This window comes from Lampris incognitus, chromosome 1 (assembly GCF_029633865.1).
Source record: "Lampris incognitus isolate fLamInc1 chromosome 1, fLamInc1.hap2, whole genome shotgun sequence".
In the NCBI taxonomy this organism is placed as follows: domain Eukaryota; kingdom Metazoa; phylum Chordata; class Actinopteri; order Lampriformes; family Lampridae; genus Lampris; species Lampris incognitus.
In genome coordinates, this window is record NC_079211.1 from 5,663,220 (window position 1) to 5,679,940 (window position 16,721).

Sequence of the window (16,721 nt, forward strand, 5' to 3'; positions counted from 1 at the left end):
AAATGCCGAAAGTAGGCTATGGCAAGAATTCCAGCTCTAATTACCCATAAGTCCATTACCCATAAGTCCATGGAGCGGAAACGTAGGCCTAGGCTGCAGCCAGAAACGAGAAAATGGAGGAATTTGGTGCTGCCGACAACGAGCCCGATGATCAGCATACCAGAAAGATCGTCACTCCAGAGAATCTTAGGAGTGCGATTTGGAAACAATTTGGTTTTTGGACTGTAAATGGAAAGACTGAAAACAAGGACAAGGTAATATGCAAACTATGTGAGCGTGAACTAGCATACCATAGTTCCACGACCAACCTACATGCAGTTCCATCATCCGGCCGAATACAAAGAACTGCAGGACCCTGCTGGTGCGTCTGCTCTGCTAAACAACCCAGGCTGACAACGTTTTTCTCACCTTCAGCTGCTCTGTCCTCTACACGAAAAGAGGCGATCACTTCACAACTCACCAAATTCATACGTAAAGACATGCGGCCTATTCGCGTCTTAAGCTATGACGTAGGCACGTCCCTGTTGCGTAGGCGCGCGCGCGCGCGCGAATTTGTTTCCGGCTCCATCGACTTGTTGACAATATGCCTCACTGCTGTGTCCCCCTTTGTTTAAATCGATCAGAGAGTAAAACTGAGACGAAACTGTCTTTCTATCGCTTTCCTCCGAAAGACAAAGATAAGAAGAGGTGGCTGCAGTTAATACGGTAAGTTGCTATTGAAGAAATGCATTGAAAATCGAAGTTTGGCGCCGACTTTTGTGCTAAGTGCAGACGAGCTACTCTGCACTGCAGACTAGCTACTACCGGTAGCTACCCTCTTGTTACCGAAATCCACGTTACATACTAGACCGGTATTTAGATTTTTAGCTAATTCAACAAGCGAGGATCAATATATGTGCTTTTCCATATGTTTTTCTGCTCAATAAGGCTTTAATCAGAGTGTAGTGGAGGGTAAACAAGCATCGGTTAGCCACTTATATTGTTACTACTACAACCCTGTCTGTGAAGACATACAGTTACTGTAAGCAAGCATTATGTCAGCTACACACTCGGAAAACTGCATTATTCTATGCATTGTTAGCCCATGATTATCTAAAACGAGATGATGCATCTCAAGGGGATTATCATTAAAGAGACTTGGAGTAAATGCATGAATAAGCAGGGGTACATAACGTTAGATAGTCCAGGTGAATGTGCTGTTTCTGCCTGTTTTGTTACAGTAGTTTCACTTCTGACTTTTCCCATATAAATCAAACAATGAAACTTCATATCTACAAAAAATAATGTTTCTGTAGGGAGACTGACATCTAATTCTAAAGCCTTACTATGTAACCTTTCCTTTATGAAAAGGCTATGAAAAGGCTATAATATTTGCCCCCCCCCAAAAAAAATCTGTATTGTATAGTATGTGAATACAATATAACTTGCCCAATCTGTATGGTAGACTGTTTGTATAATATCATTATACAATCTTTACAGTAGAGTATGTTAACACAATAGAAATTGTGTTTTAAATAATTGATGGTTAAAGTGGCATTCTTTAACTTTTTTTATAAAAAATAAAGTTGATTTTGGTCACAATTTACCACTATCTTTCACTGAAGGAGGTAACAGAGGACTGATTTAGCCTATTTCCCATTCACAAATCCTTCACCATCTGTTACAATGCCCATGTTTGTGACTGTGTCTAACCAGACACAGACACAAAAATGGGCATTGTAGCAGATGCTGAAGATTTCATGAATGGGAAATAGGCTGAATTAGTACAGTGTTACCTCCTTCAGTGAAAGATAGTGGTTAATCTTGACCAAAATCAACTTTATTTTTTATCGAAAAAAGTTAAAGAATGCTACTTTAATTGTTCAAATCCAGGGCAGACGATAAGTTACAATGCAGCTTCAAGTTTTCATTGCCAATCATTTCTAAATCTCTCATTCTTTTTTTTTTTTACAGGCGTGATGGCTTTACACCAAGCCCCTGCTCAAGGGTGTGCAGTTGGCATTTTCCAAATGGCAAAGCTGCTGGCCCATCACGTTTTGCTTGGAACGAGGGGAAGACTTTCCCAGGCCACCTCAGCCTTCCACACAAGAAGAGAAAAACAGTACCACTCCCTCCCAGTGGTGAAGAAGGGACAAATGAACTTGAATTACAAAATTCTGACATTGCAACCGCAGAGCCCCCTAGTACTTCAGACAACCCAACCGCAGAGACCCCTAGTACTTCAGACAACCCAACCGCAGACACCCCTAGTACTTCAGACAACCCAACCGCAGACACCCCTAATACTTCAGACAACCCAACCGCAGACACCCCTGGTACTTCAGACAACCCAACCGCAGACACCCCTAGTACTTCAGACAACCCAACCGCAGACACCCCTCGTACTTCAGACAACCCTTTTAACAGTGTTGCGCTGCTAGAGATAGAGGTTGACATGTTGAGAAGAGAGAATGAAAAATTGAAAAGAGAATTGGAGAAACAAAAACAGACCTTTTCCTTCAGCCAAATATCTTCCAATCGTGTCAAAGTAAAATATTTCACTGGCTTACCAGATGTTGCTACCGTCCTGGTTTTGGAAGCACTCTTATCTAAGTTTGAGCTACAATATCATTCGAATTGGACAGTCCAGTCTATGCCACTAGTCGATCAGTTGCTACTGACTTTGATGAAGCTCAAACTTAATTCTGGTCATGAAGACCTTGCAACCAGGTTTAATTGCAGTACAGCCACAGTTACCAACATTTTTATCACCATTGTCAGTGCCCTGTATGACATTTTATATGTTGGTATGCTTGAGAACAACATCCCCTCCATAGAGAAGAACCAGGCATCGTTGCCAGAGTGTTTCCGTCCATTTCCTAACTGTAGGATTGTGCTCGATTGCACAGAGTTAGCAGTCTCCAGGACAGAGAGGCTTGACAAACAGAATCATTTATGGAGCCAGTACAAAAAACGGACCACACAACACACAAAGCCTTAATAGGTGTGGCTCCTAATGGAGTGATAACATTTGTCAGTGACTATTATGGTGGAAGTGCCTCAGACAAGGCTATTACATTAGATTCTGGAGTTCTCAATCATCTATGCCCAGGAGACATGGTGATGGCAGATAAAGGCTTCACAATCCGGGACATCTTGCCAGAAGGGGTTTCACTCAACATCCCGTCTTTCCTTGTTAATGGACAGTTCACACAAGAAGAAGTTAAGAAAAACAAACTCATATCCAGTGCTAGGATCCATGTGGAGCGCTCCATTCAGAGGTTGAAATTGTTCAACATTTTGGACAATATCCCATATCAGTTCACTAAAAACATAAACAAAATACTGAAAGTGTGCGCGTGTCTTACCAACCTACAAACACCAATTCTTCGGGAAATAGCATGAAATGACTTGAATAAATGTAAGCAGAATCAGATTCATGTATTTATACTTTTAATAAAGTAATACTGAATTAAGAACACTGCTTGATTTTTTTAATCAAAACACATTTGTAACAAAATGCATAGTGCAAAAACTAATGTCACTGTAAAAAGTATAAAATGCAAAACATCAACATTGGTAACAAAATGCATAGTGCAAAAACTACTGTCAACGTAAAGAAGAGGATCACCATATGATGAATACAACATTTAAATATGCAAATTTGCATATTTAAATGATAATGATGTACCGTGCATGTTCACATCATGTATACTTTACATTACTTAACCACTTATCCAACCCATATGGTTGGACAGAGTCCTTCAGGGCTCTAAGTGTCTTGTGTTTTATGTTATTATGTTATGCTCTCCTCGAACCATCACCTTAACGTGGTGGAGAGGTTTGAGTGACCCCATGAATCCCGAGAGCTATGTTGTCTGTAGCCTTGCGCTACTGTAGGGTCACACATGGCAAACTGGTCTAGGAGGGAACAGACTAAGAATGGTTCAAGAGCTGTGAAGAGTTGTGCCCCACAGTCCTTAAATACGCACAAAGGTTTAAATTTGATTAATTTGATTAATTAAATTTAATTAAAACCCTTGGCAAACTCGTCTGAGGATGACTAAATGAATGCTGGGGTTCATGTGGTTAAGACCATTCTTCTAATATTACATGTTTCCAAACATTTTGGACAAAATAGAACATTTTACATCAAGGTGCCCAGAGATTTCCTGGTGCCCAGCTGACCTGTATCCAACGTGGCCTATAACGTTAATAAGAAACAGATCGTAGCACACATGGTAGCCCTAAAATGGCTGTGATCTTACATGTAAGTCTATATTTCATTAATTCCTAATATGTATTTTAAATTCATTAAACCTTTACAGCGTTACAGTATGTACGATCATAGCCATTCTGGAGCTAGACACATGAAAAGCTAGCCTTGGATCCAAGAACGTCAGAGTTATTTTAACAAGTCAAACGTCGGAAAACAATTATCTACCGACAAAATAAAGCACTGGCAGTCTTTATCCAAGGCTTATGAATCGCCAGTAAACGTGGGATATAACATCAGAAGCCAGAATACCCAACATTACCAAGCTAACGCTAGCTAACCCTGTTAGCTCACTCACCTCAACCTGATAAACTTTCTGTTTCATGGAAGCCTGTACCTTGCCTTTTATAATGCCCCCTGAAACATTTACGTTCACAACTCTATCTGAATTGAAAGCATTGAGACCCTTTTTCAGGTTCGTCTTTAAAAAAAGACGTTAATGTAAATATATTTACGGGTTCAGACATATTGTTTTGAGTGGAAAATAATGCAGTGAGATTCCCCAAGGCACCGGAAGTATAACCCCGCCCACACGTGACGTCGCGTCGTGACGTCGTGCTTAAGAGCCGAATAAGCATCGTGGAAGGTGGAGGCTTTAAAGATTTCTCCGTGAAATTGAGCCACGTTACACTATCCCGAGCAGAACCACAATAACTAAAAACATTGTGAAACTCTACGATACTACTCGTGAAAATGTACGCCAGATACTAAGCGATAAGGAAATTGCACTCACTACAGATGGGTGGACGTCTGTAGCCACAGACTCTTATGTTACAGTTACAGCACACGTAATGTGGGAGGCATGGGAACTGAACGATTTTGTCCTACAAACGAAAGACTTGAGAAGTAGCCACACTGCAGAAAATGTCGCGGAGTGTATTTCTGGCACACTGAGGGATTTTCACATTCCCCGTGAATCGGTGATCGCAGTCACAACAGACAATGCACATAACTATGTGCATGCAGCTGTGGAGAGGTACCTCGATACCGTTAACATACCTTGCATGGCACATACAATCAATCTAGCTGTACGTAAAGGGCTAGACGTCAGAACCATAGACACGACACTTAGCAGGCTAAAGAAAGCAGCCGCACATTTCGGCAGGTCACCTACCGACAGCTACCTATTGGAGGATAAACAGCCTTTGCTGGGCTTGAAAACTGATAAATTAATTAACGATTGCATCACGCGATGGAATAGTACATATGAAATGATCTGCAGGGCATCGGAACAACAGGCAGCTGTTGCAGCTGTAATATTTGAGAAAAAATGGTCAAATCTCGAACTAACCACAACTGAATGGTCCATGGTCGAACAGATGCGTGAAATACTTAGACCGTTCAAGATTGCGACTGAGGCTTTGTCAACTAACAAATATCCCACAGCTTCTGCTGCACTGCCTTTACAGCATGTACTACTGTGTCAACTTGGCTCACCCATTCCTAATGCAATGCCCAGCTTGAGAGAAATGACCGCAAAGATCGACACAGATTTGAATAAGCGTTATGACAAAAATAACGAAGCAACATTCATGTTATTGAATAAAGCAGCATACCTGGATCCCCGCTTTCATAGTTTAATGCATTTATCAGAGGAACAGAAGGACCAAGTGCACGCAAACATTAAAGAAGAAATGGCCGTGAGATTTGAAAGTGGGACAGATGAGCATTCGTTAAGCTCAGACACTCACGCACGAAAAACGGCCCTGACGGCAATGGGCGATCTGTTTGGAGAAACATACAAGGGAAGGGGCGAGACGAGAGACGACCAAGAAAATGTACTGCACCAAGAGATGTGGTCCTGCCGAAGAGAGACAACGATGCCAGCAGACAGCAATCCTCTTCTATGGTGGAAGACGCTGGGTAGCGCAAAATATCCCCACCTGGCGCAGCTTGCAAGAAAGTAGCTGAGTGTTCCCGGGACATCAGTGCGTTCTGAGCGAGTCTTTTCCACAGCTGGGAATATTGTTAACAAGAAGCGCTCCGCTCTTGACACTGAACACGTTAACCAGTTGATATTCCTGGTGAATAATTTGTAGCCTCCCAGTCCAGTTAGGCCTATGTGTAGGCTATGTATAATCGTATTTACAAAGGCCACATAACCCACTATTTTTTATTTTATTATTACTATTATTATTTATTTTAGTTATTTAGTTTGGTGGGCTTGCCTAGGCTACTTATAGGCCACGTTCTGTTAGTAGCCTACGTTACATTGCCATGGCAGCGCTGAATGCAGCCCAATTGCCGTGAGGATTATTGACATTATTACTTTTTTGAGAAGAATACTCTGTGGTAATTGTTTTTGAAAATATGGCAACATTTGACTTCATAATTTGCATTAAACTTCACTCTGTCTGCTTGTCCCCTCTTGTGGATACAAATGGTAAAACGCATGATCAAAATAATTACTGGTCAATAAATTACGGGTTATTTTTAGTCTTGCCATTTTAAAGACCGTTTTTTACGTGGAAATTCGAATCCAAATTCGAATATGGGTACAATTCTGCCACGAATATCGAATATGTTTTTTTCTTAAAGTGACAGCCCTAGTATAAAATTATCACACAAAACAAAACATACAAACACCAAGGCTGAATTGACACAGCACTGATGGACAACAAAAAACAACAGGACATAGTGTGCAAGGAGAATCAAAGGAGTTCACATATACAGACCATGGAAACAAGTGATCTGCAGACAACAGATGAATAATATCTACTATTTAAACTGTGAATGGCAGCAGGGACAAAGGAAGCCTTGTATCTCTTGGTCCTAATGCAGGGCTTCCTCAACTGACAACCTGAGGGTAACAGCTCAAACTCTGGCCGAAGGGGGTGACCTTGGCACCCCAGAAGGGAAGTAGCCTTTCTGAACACCTTCCTATTATGAAGGTAAGCTGGGCTTGGCTTCTCCCTGAAATCCTACTCGCCCATTTGATGAGTCTATCAAGCCTTTTTCAAATGTCTGTGTCAAGCTTTCAAACCAAGCAACAATACAGTCCATTAAAACTTCTATAAAAGAGACTCATCATCTGGGAGGAGAGATTAAATGTACACATTTTCCTCAGGAGAAAAAGTCTTTGTGGGAGCAACATGGTTTTCAAAGCACAATTTGTTATCGAGAACAACCCCCGGATATTTGTAGCTGTCCACAAGCTCCATGTCAGCACCTTTAATGCTGGTTGGTACAGGACTAGGAAGAGTCTTTCTAAGGCTGATTATCATGTCTTTAGTTTTAGACACATTTAAGTAGAGAAAGGACTCATCACACCAAGACATAAAATCATCAACGACAGGTCCATGTTGTTCCTCCTCCCCTTCAAGAAGACTTACAATCACTGAATCATCCGCAAATGTGAATGTGTCTAGTGGTATGGTTGCTATAGCGACAGTCATTAGTGTACAAGACGTAGAGTAATGGGGAGAGGCAACAGCCCTGAGGGAAACCGACTGAAGAGTACAACTGATTGGAAAAGCAGCCATCAACCCTCACACCCTGGGACCTACCAGTCAAGAAGTCCAGTATCCAACCAACTAGATTAAGATCTAGTTTGAAGAGATGAATCAGCTTTTCTGCTAACAGATGTGGCTGGGTCATGTTAAAGTTTGAGGAGAAAATCTATAAACAACAGCCTGGCATGAGCATTTGTCCCCTCAAGATGGCGGGACAGAAAATTTAATATCATGGCATCTTGTACACACACCCCTATCGGGCCTGTACGCAAATTGCACAGGATCAAGGGATTTTTCCACCTGCGATAAAACCTAGTTTTTAATTCTCAACTATCTTCATGATTAGAGAAATCAATGCTACTGGCCAACAGTCATTTAATGTCACAGGGGTTTTACAATGGTGGAGTGTTTCCATAACTTAGGGACCCTCTGTTGCTGAAGGGGATAGTGTGAAAGATTCCACACAACTGTTCAGAACAGGTTTTAAGAACCTGGCCACAGATATTATCAGACCCAGGGCTTTTGCTAGACGTGATGACTTTGAAGTGTTTTTCCACACTTGTGATATCAACAGTCAAAGCTGGGGAGCTCTACTGCTGTTCTTTAAGGCATTCAATTTATTCTGTGAAGTCATGATTATCAAATCTTAAGTAAAATTTGTTTAACTCATCAGCCAACTGTTTATCTGCATTAAAACCAGCCAGAGCAATGTTCCCGTTGCCTTTGTCTTTACACCCAGTCAGATTTCATACCGTTCCAGGCTATCCTTAAATTGTTACTGCTCAGCTCAGCTTCTATTTCATCTCTGTACCTGAGTTTAGCCTTTTTGACTTCTGACCAGATCTCCTTTGTTTCCTTAACTACAGTATCATTGCCCTCTTTAAAAGCATTTTTCCTTTTATGAATCAAACCCTAAAGGGCTGATGAAGCCCATGGTTTGTCGTTAGGGGAAACCTCGACAGCCTTGGTCGGAATCACATTGTCTGCACAAAAGGAGATATAGCTACACACAACGTCCGTTAGCTCATCAATATTGTCTCAGGATTCAGTAAACACCGACCAGTCTGTACAGTCGAAGCATCCTTGCAGGGCGAGCGAGGAATCAGCATTCCTGACCTTCCCCTGCCTTACATGCATACTCTCTCCTCAACAGTCTTATAAACAGGTAGAAGATGCACCGTATTATGATCAGAAGAGCCGAGGGTGGGGCCCACCTTCGACTTCTACGCTCCCTTTATGGAACCATAACACAGGTCCAGAGTTTTATGACGACGTGTAGGACAGCTGACATACCGATAAAAGCTGTTCAATGTGTTCAAGTTACAATGGTTAAAGTCTCCCAGTATATTCAGATGAGAAAAAGAGAACTATGCCCTGAAGAAGGCCCAAGCCACTACGCGTGGGCATTTTTAGGTCCTTTTTGGATATGTTTAAGTTTCAATAAAGACATTTTTAATTACACAGAGTGCCTTGGTCAGAGAGATTTGTTCTTTTTCTCATCTGAAACTACTAACCTTGGACCAAAGAGCACCCAACAAATATATTACTTAACTACAGAGAAGACTGAGCACGCCACTGACTCCAATCATCTCCCAGTATATTATTGGGGGCATCCAGAGAGATAGACTGAAGTGACTGTACCACTTTGAAGATGGTTTCTGCCGCAACTTCCGCGTTGGCCTGTGATGTTGGCTGTGTGTCCAACATCACATGACAATCTGGACTTGAAGGCCAATGATAAAATCAAACTTATTATTTTGTTTGAACGTGCAAGGTTAGAAAATGGTCAATAAAATATTTTATAATTCTGTATACAGTCAGCCTGAAGTACAAATGACATGACTGTCTACTGCAACGAAACGAAGGCATTTTTAAACGTTGTGTTCTTAATTATTCTGTGGGTCATAAACAAAGACTGTTCATAATATGTTACAGGCCATTTGTACAACTATTATGACCAACAAGGGGATTTTTTTGTGTGTAGAGAACAGGTTTAGAAGTATAGTAGTTCTCTAGCTAGCTTTTTGTCAGTCAAGGTCATAACCTAGCTAATCTCTATTAACAAATTATATATATAATTTGTAGGCACAGGACAAGATCAGAACCAGAATCAGAATACTTTATTCATCCCCGAGGGGAAATTGGGTATCAGAAGATTTTGGTATCAGTTTCCATTTCACTTTCAGTCCGAGTAGTATTTACCGATCACATTTGAGAAGGCGGCAATTTCTACAGGAAAATGCTTTGGTTGCATGTTGGTAACAGTCCATGTGGGGAGCAAAAGAGGTGGAACGTATTGGCTGAAATGCTGTCTGGACCTAACACACCCACAAAAAGTATCGATGTTTGTGTATTGCGTGGAGAAACGTTCCGACTTGTGTCGACTACTTGTGAAACAATCTGGTTGTAAACGTCATCTCTCAAACCCAACTCCTTTCCTGCATCTCAGGTTGCTTATCTGATGGTGAACAATGACAGGCACACGGAAGAGGAAGTCTTCATAGGAAATGGAAGCCAGTAGTCAGCAGCTACACCGGAAGCCCCGAAATATTGGCCACTGTCCCCTGAAAATAAATCTTCTGACCAGGGGCATTTCCAGGATTTGAGGATATTTGGGGCTTAGCCTGGACTTCTGTAGGGGGGTCCGGGTGGAGCCTCCCTGAGATTTTTTTTTTAATATAAACAAGCTCTATTTTGATGCTTTTTTAATGCACTCTGGCACCTTGTTTACATTCAAAGTACATGTCTTAATGATTGAAAAACTGAAATGTCTACTTCAAAAACTGTTTACTCCTACTCTGGTAGGAATTTTCATGTACATTGTGATACACATTTCAATGAAGCCACCACAAAAGAGCCATATTTTTATATATTTATCAGGAAGTAAAAATAATGTGATTTCAATACTTTTTTTTAATTTAACTTTTTTGACAAATTGTCAAAATGGTGTATGGCATGATAAAATAAGCTTAAATGAAAACATTTGTTATTTCAGTGCAACTTCAAAACCATGACTTTGACCTGTCTATACTGACATTTGCAATGGACAAAATTCATTCCAATGTACAGGCATGAGTAGCATTAGCATCTTAGCTAATAATAATAATTTGCTTCACTCTGACTCCAGTGGCGGCTAGCCAGTACAGGGCGCTGGGGCGCCACCCCCTTCAAATATCAAAAGATAATTTAGTTGTATAATGCAAATAATGATGAAATAAAAGTGTTTTTCAGTCTGTGAGCATCTGTCAGCAGCCATTAAATATTGGTTCCAAATGTTATTTGGTTGATTTCTGTTTGAATACATATACTTCCTGAGTGAGGGGCGCCGGTCAAACGATACCTTATGTAAACCCTCAAACTTGTGGCAAGCAGGTGACCTGAGGCTGCTGTCTGATTGGTTTCTTCAGATTTTCCAGGGGGCGCAGTTCTGTGCGCCCAGACACCTCCCACTTGTATTGGTAGTGAATTGGTATTGTTTTAATGTTTTTGTTCTAATGTGATTGGATAATTCTCATGGCTGTCGATCATGTTCACACCCACGACGCCTCGTCTCGACTGTCAAATCATCCACCGTCTACGAGCCCTGATAACATTTATAGGCTACATGGTCCTTGTTAATAACTCTGTGACTGTGTGGACATTAAAGCAGCTGTCAGGTGTGCTGCACCAAGGTAAACTGCCCCCCCCCCACAATTTTTTTAGCACCAACCGCCACTGTTTGACTGACACACAAAGTAACACCAAATTGTTGTTACCAGTTTCCACGCCTGATTCGGACTCTGCTGTTGCTGCTGGCTCTTCAGTCTGGAGCTGGTCTTTGCTGCCCTCTGCAAAACCATGAAATCAACTTAAATTAAACTCATAATTGGTTTGGATTACATTCTAATTACATTACACGATCTAACTGTAGCAGTATCTAAACAATAAACCCGAACATAATGGCCTAAAGTTAATTGTTCATTTACTTGAAGTTGGTTTAGATTCAAATCAATATATGATGGTTAACTTCTGTTTGTGCCTGTAGTAAAATGAATGAGCCGTTACCGCTTTAGTTCGTTTAATGGACATCTTATTTATTGACGAGAAACCCTGCTAAAGCACAAGACGACCAGACGAGTACGGCCCGCTAGCTAAACAGCACCTACAGCCGCGATGAAGTGGATTTCTCTTCATCGCGGCTGTAGGTAACGAATCCAATTCATATCATAAATCAGCAGGCAGTTTCAGCCATTATTGGAAAGTTCCTACGTAGGCTAACTTCTTACCCTTCCTTCTCTTTTGGCCAAATCCAAAAAGGTTGAGTTTTATTTTATTTCCCCTCCGCGCTCCGCCATTTCTCCTCTACTCGTCTCTTCCCGCTAACAAGCGTCACGTGACTCTGCGCTCCGTCAGACGCTCATACGCATGCGCGTTCCGAGGTGTATTTTGACAGGATGTTACGTGACGAGGACTGTGGGGCTTTCACACGCGTTACGCGTTTCTCCGGGCTTCCCATAGGCTCCCATTTACAGTTGTACTCGGGGCTGCGCTCAAGACGTTCGGCGCCTAAGCCCCGGCAAAGTGGCCTGGCGACGACTTAGAGTCTGGCTTCCGAGACGGTAACCCAGCGGGTCAAACCGTGCTCACAGCGTGGCTGCCTTTACGGCGCCCCCTAAGGGACATGGGGGGTACTATCGCGAGATCTCGCAACTTTCCCGTGTACTTCCGGTTCAGTTCCGCAACCAACTGCATGACTCTTCCCCGTTAATACAAAAAACAGCCGGTGCCAGGGGGTCAGAACATTAATACAAATTACAAATCAGCTCACAAAAATGTTACAAAAGCCACATACGTTTATGATTTTAACAGCTTTCCTTGTGCTAAAGCACAAGACGACCAGACGAGTACGGCCCGCTAGCTAAACAGCACCTACAGCCGTGATGAAGAGGATTTCTCTTCATCATGGTTGTAGGTAACGAATCCAATTCATATCATAAATCAGCAGGCAGTTTCAGCCATTAACGGAAAGTTCCTACGTAAGCTAACTTCTTACCCTTCCTTCTCTTTTGGCCAAATCCAAAAAGGTTGAGTTTTATTTTATTTTCCCTCCGCGCTCCGCCATTTCTCCTCTACTCGTCTCTTCCCGCTGTCAAGTGTCACGTGACTCGGCGCTCCGTCAGACGCTCCTACGCATGCGCGTCGCCCATGATTTTTAACAGCTTTCCTATTTTTAGAATATAGAACTGTTGTAATGTATTGCTTGAGTTCATTTTCAAAAATTAAAAAACATGGCTTATGATTGGGAAAACTTAGATTTATGAATATTTGATTTTGCAAGTAATACAATCAAATTGATGATAACATATTGCTTTGCTGGAATTGTAAGGAAAGAAGCCAAACACAACTGCAGTACTCTGAAGCTCAAAACAGACATGAAAGAGTGATGGAGGAGGACCTGCAGAAGTTCCTGCGTTCAAGAGAGTCCACAAGAGGACGTCACGCATATGCAGAGACGCGGTGAGCAGAGAACCCACCCAGTAACGCAACACGTTACCGTAAAAACACAAGAGTGCGGGGAAGTGGCTGAGTGATAAATGGTGCATGTCAGTTCCATGCCATGATTTTTTTTTCATCTTCCAATAAAGGATCCATTTACCAGCTCCTACCATCCACACCCATGACATGACACATGGCAGACTAATCTACATGCAAAGACCGTAACAGGATTAGGTGCAGCACGAACAGCAGTTTCCATCCGTCACTGGCTGACGTGGTGCGACAGAAGAGGAACACTGTGCTGTTGGCAGCCACCCACTACTTGATGAAGGAGCCTCCAGCGCGATTACAGTGTTTGTCTGATGGATGGAGACGGAGAGGTAGAGAGAGAGAGAGAGAGAGAGGTAGAGGGAGGTAGAAAGAGAGGTAGACAGAAGGGTAGAGAGAGAGAGACAGAGGTAGACAGAAGGGTAGAGAGAGAGAGACAAAGAGCAAGAGGAGGGGGGTTAGACGGAGAGCGGTAGAGAGAGAGAGAGAAAGCGAGAGGAGGGGGGTTAGACAGAGAGAGAGAGAGCGAGAGGCCAGGAAAGGCCAGCACTAAATTCTCCTCCTGCATGGAGAAAAGGAGGTGAGACAGGCAGGAGCTGGAGGTGGAGACCGGACGCTTCCCATGTGACCGGGTGATGATAAAGGACTGACAATAGATAATTAAGGAAGTGCCAGGACCTCTTTCTCCATTCTGTCAGTGGATTTATTAAAAGGGGGATCCAGGAAGGGAGAGTATTAATATAAACCACCACCCTCCATGACTCTTGATGGGGTTTATGAAATAAGAGCTGGTGGAGAGGAAGACGCATTAGGAAGTCCTAATCAGCACACAGGAACAGGTTGATGAGACTGACCTAGACATGGTTAATTATAAGAACTCAGCCAAAGCGAAGGACATCCTAATATGTAAACCACCTTAATATGTCTGGTTCATCTTAAACAGGCATACATGGTATGCAGATACATACATGTATTCACATGTACACACATTACATACATGCATGCCTACATATATGCATATATGTAGACATATATACATAGATACATACAGTACATATATATAATACATACATACATATGTGTATCTGTGTGTGTATATATACATATATACATACAGTACATATGTACGTAGCTTCCGTACAGTGCATATATGCATACACACATACATTCAGCAACTGGATGTCAGTGCTTTCCATACTTCAGTTTAATGTGTACATGTACATTTTATGCAATTCATCAATCCCCTATAATCTTCTTCTTTGTTCAGCTTGTTCCCTGTTTCTCAGGGGTCGCCACAGTGAACATAGTTTTCATCGGTACCCTGTGAGGGCACAGCACCAACGGTGGCCGTTGTTAACCCGGGCCTCAGCTGATCCTGTATAGCGCCTCAACTGATCCGGTATGGTCTTTGCCAATCCGCATAATGATTTGGCAAAATTATTCACTCCATCAATCAATCAATCAATCCCCTTTTCTCCCCAATTGTACCCGTCCAATTAACCCACTCTTCTGAGCCGCCCTGGTCGCTGCTCCTCCCCCTCTGCCGGTTCGGGGAGGGCTGCAGACTACCACATGCCTCCTCCCATAAATGTGGAGTCACCAGCCGCTTCTTTTCACCTGACAGTGAGGAGTTTCACCAGGGGGACGTAGCGCGTGGGAGGATCATGGTATTCCCCCCAGTTCCCCCTCCCCCGAACAGGCGCCCCGACCGACCGGAGGAGGCGCCAGTGCAGCGACCAGGACACATACCCACATCCGGCGTCCCACCTACAGACACGGCAAATTGTGTTTGTAGGGACGCCCGACCAAGCCGGAGGCAACATGGGGATTCGAACCAGCGATCCCCATGTTGGTAGGCAACGGAATAGACCCCTACGCCACCCAGTCCCCTATATCTTGATATGGCAACAATTCTGCAGATTTACATGCAAACAAATATTACTTTTGATACTTTCTTTTAGACAAAAGCTAATCCACAAATCACCAAACCAACCAGACTTGACTTTAGCAGTGATTAATTTGAATGCTTGGTGTCTGGTAGGACTTTGCCAGGAAAAATGATAGGGTGCATAGTGGTTTCCATCTTCCTCATAGCAGCGAGATGAGGAAGAAGAAGTGAAGTTGTTGTGTCTAACCAGCAGATATGACCGAACAAGCTGGTAGAAGACCTTTACCAACAGGTAGTACTGCATCAATAAGTAAAACTCAGGTTCAACCAGGTTTGCTGGTTTGTTTCTAGCACAACAGCCCCGCTGACTCTCGTTCATTCTGAATGGAGCTCCAACACTCACCTTACCAGCACTTAGAGGAGACACTGTTAAAACGGAAAAGATTATCTGTTAGATTGTAACTTTAAACCCTCCTCAAATAATTGCCGAGTTATGTGGGCATCATCTGCAGCTGGAAGGGCACATTTCTTCACACATTTGTTCATCAGTAACTGCAGCAATAGTAATAAGAGTTCTGTTGTAGTGCCGTTGGCTGTTGTGTCAAGCAACCAAACAAAATTTTAAGCAAATTTTGTGAATCTCATTTGATATTTTTACTTCTAGCAAGTCCTTTTTATTTGAATCGATTTTTTTTGGGTTTTTTTTGCATACAAACACTTGGGTGGTAATATGGTTATTAGGGTTGGGCATCGTTTGGATTTTAACGATTCTGATTCCTATTCCGATTTTCGATTCCGGTTCTGTGAGAGGCGGGGTCAAAACAGGTCACATGCTTATTTCACAGAAGACTTTTTTTTAAAAATTGTATTTTAAGAATATGAATGTCTCATTCTTATCCATTTACGACAACTGTCTTCATACATGAAGACGAAGAAATAAAGACACAGTCACGACCTGGTCCGGACTACCAGGTATTCAACTCCTTAAATTAGAAGCAGTTCTTGTTTAGAAAAATGACCATATCTGCCTTCTCGGGCTGGACACGCGAGCGTTCCGGGTTGTCCTGTAATGATTATCTTGCACCGCCGCAGGGGGCGCTGCTGTGTAATGACACGTCTGTTCTACGTTAATACAGTACGAAGAAGAGAATATAAGATGGCGGCTACGCATGTGACGCAGCGAGCTCGGTGAACCTTTTCTTAACACGACCCGCTGTCGTTATTAAATCTACCACGACACCACAACCTGGCGACGGCGCCCCTCAGCGTTTCATTACTGACTGGCCGACAAAACGTCACAGTTCAGTATCTGCTTACAGTTTATAGCAGTTAGCTCACGTATAGGTTGTTTGACGTCTCGCTGTTGCGAAGCACACAAACGTTATTAATGTTCACCTGCCCAGTAGCGACGAGGTGCTGCTGGCTCAGGGTGGCCGAGGAGGACGCCGAGGAGGCGGGAGGAGGACGCCGAGGAGGCAGGAGATGGAGACCGGCGCAGCGTGCCAGACGCGGTAACGCTGGGTAGTCTGGACACCGTGCAGGCCAAGGCGTTTGGCCATATTTGTTGTGCGTCCTCCCTTGCACGATATAAATTTGCCCCAGC

The 16,721-nt window shown here is 42.8% G+C and overlaps 1 protein-coding gene across 1 annotated transcript; it reads left to right on the top strand.

Moving 5' to 3' along the window:
- Positions 1–574: 574 nt before the first annotated feature.
- LOC130124497 (uncharacterized) lies at positions 575–3,452 on the top strand. Its single transcript, XM_056293939.1, has 2 exons — positions 575–705; positions 1,954–3,452. The coding sequence occupies exons 1-2, from the start codon at positions 584–586 to the stop codon at positions 2,978–2,980; spliced, it is 1,149 nt and encodes a 382-aa protein (XP_056149914.1). The 5' UTR covers positions 575–583; the 3' UTR covers positions 2,981–3,452.
- The last annotated feature ends 13,269 nt before the right edge of the window (positions 3,453–16,721 follow it).

What these genes read in the sequence shown, in the direction of transcription:
- LOC130124497 (XM_056293939.1), top strand. Translation starts at nt 584, where the DNA reads ATGCCTCACTGCTGTGTCCCCCTTTGTTTAAATCGATCAGAGAGTAAA. An exon ending in AGGTGGCTGCAGTTAATACG is followed by an intron (nt 706 to 1,953) that starts GTAAGTTGCTAT and finishes TTTTTTTTACAG; the next exon opens with GCGTGATGGCTTTACACCAA.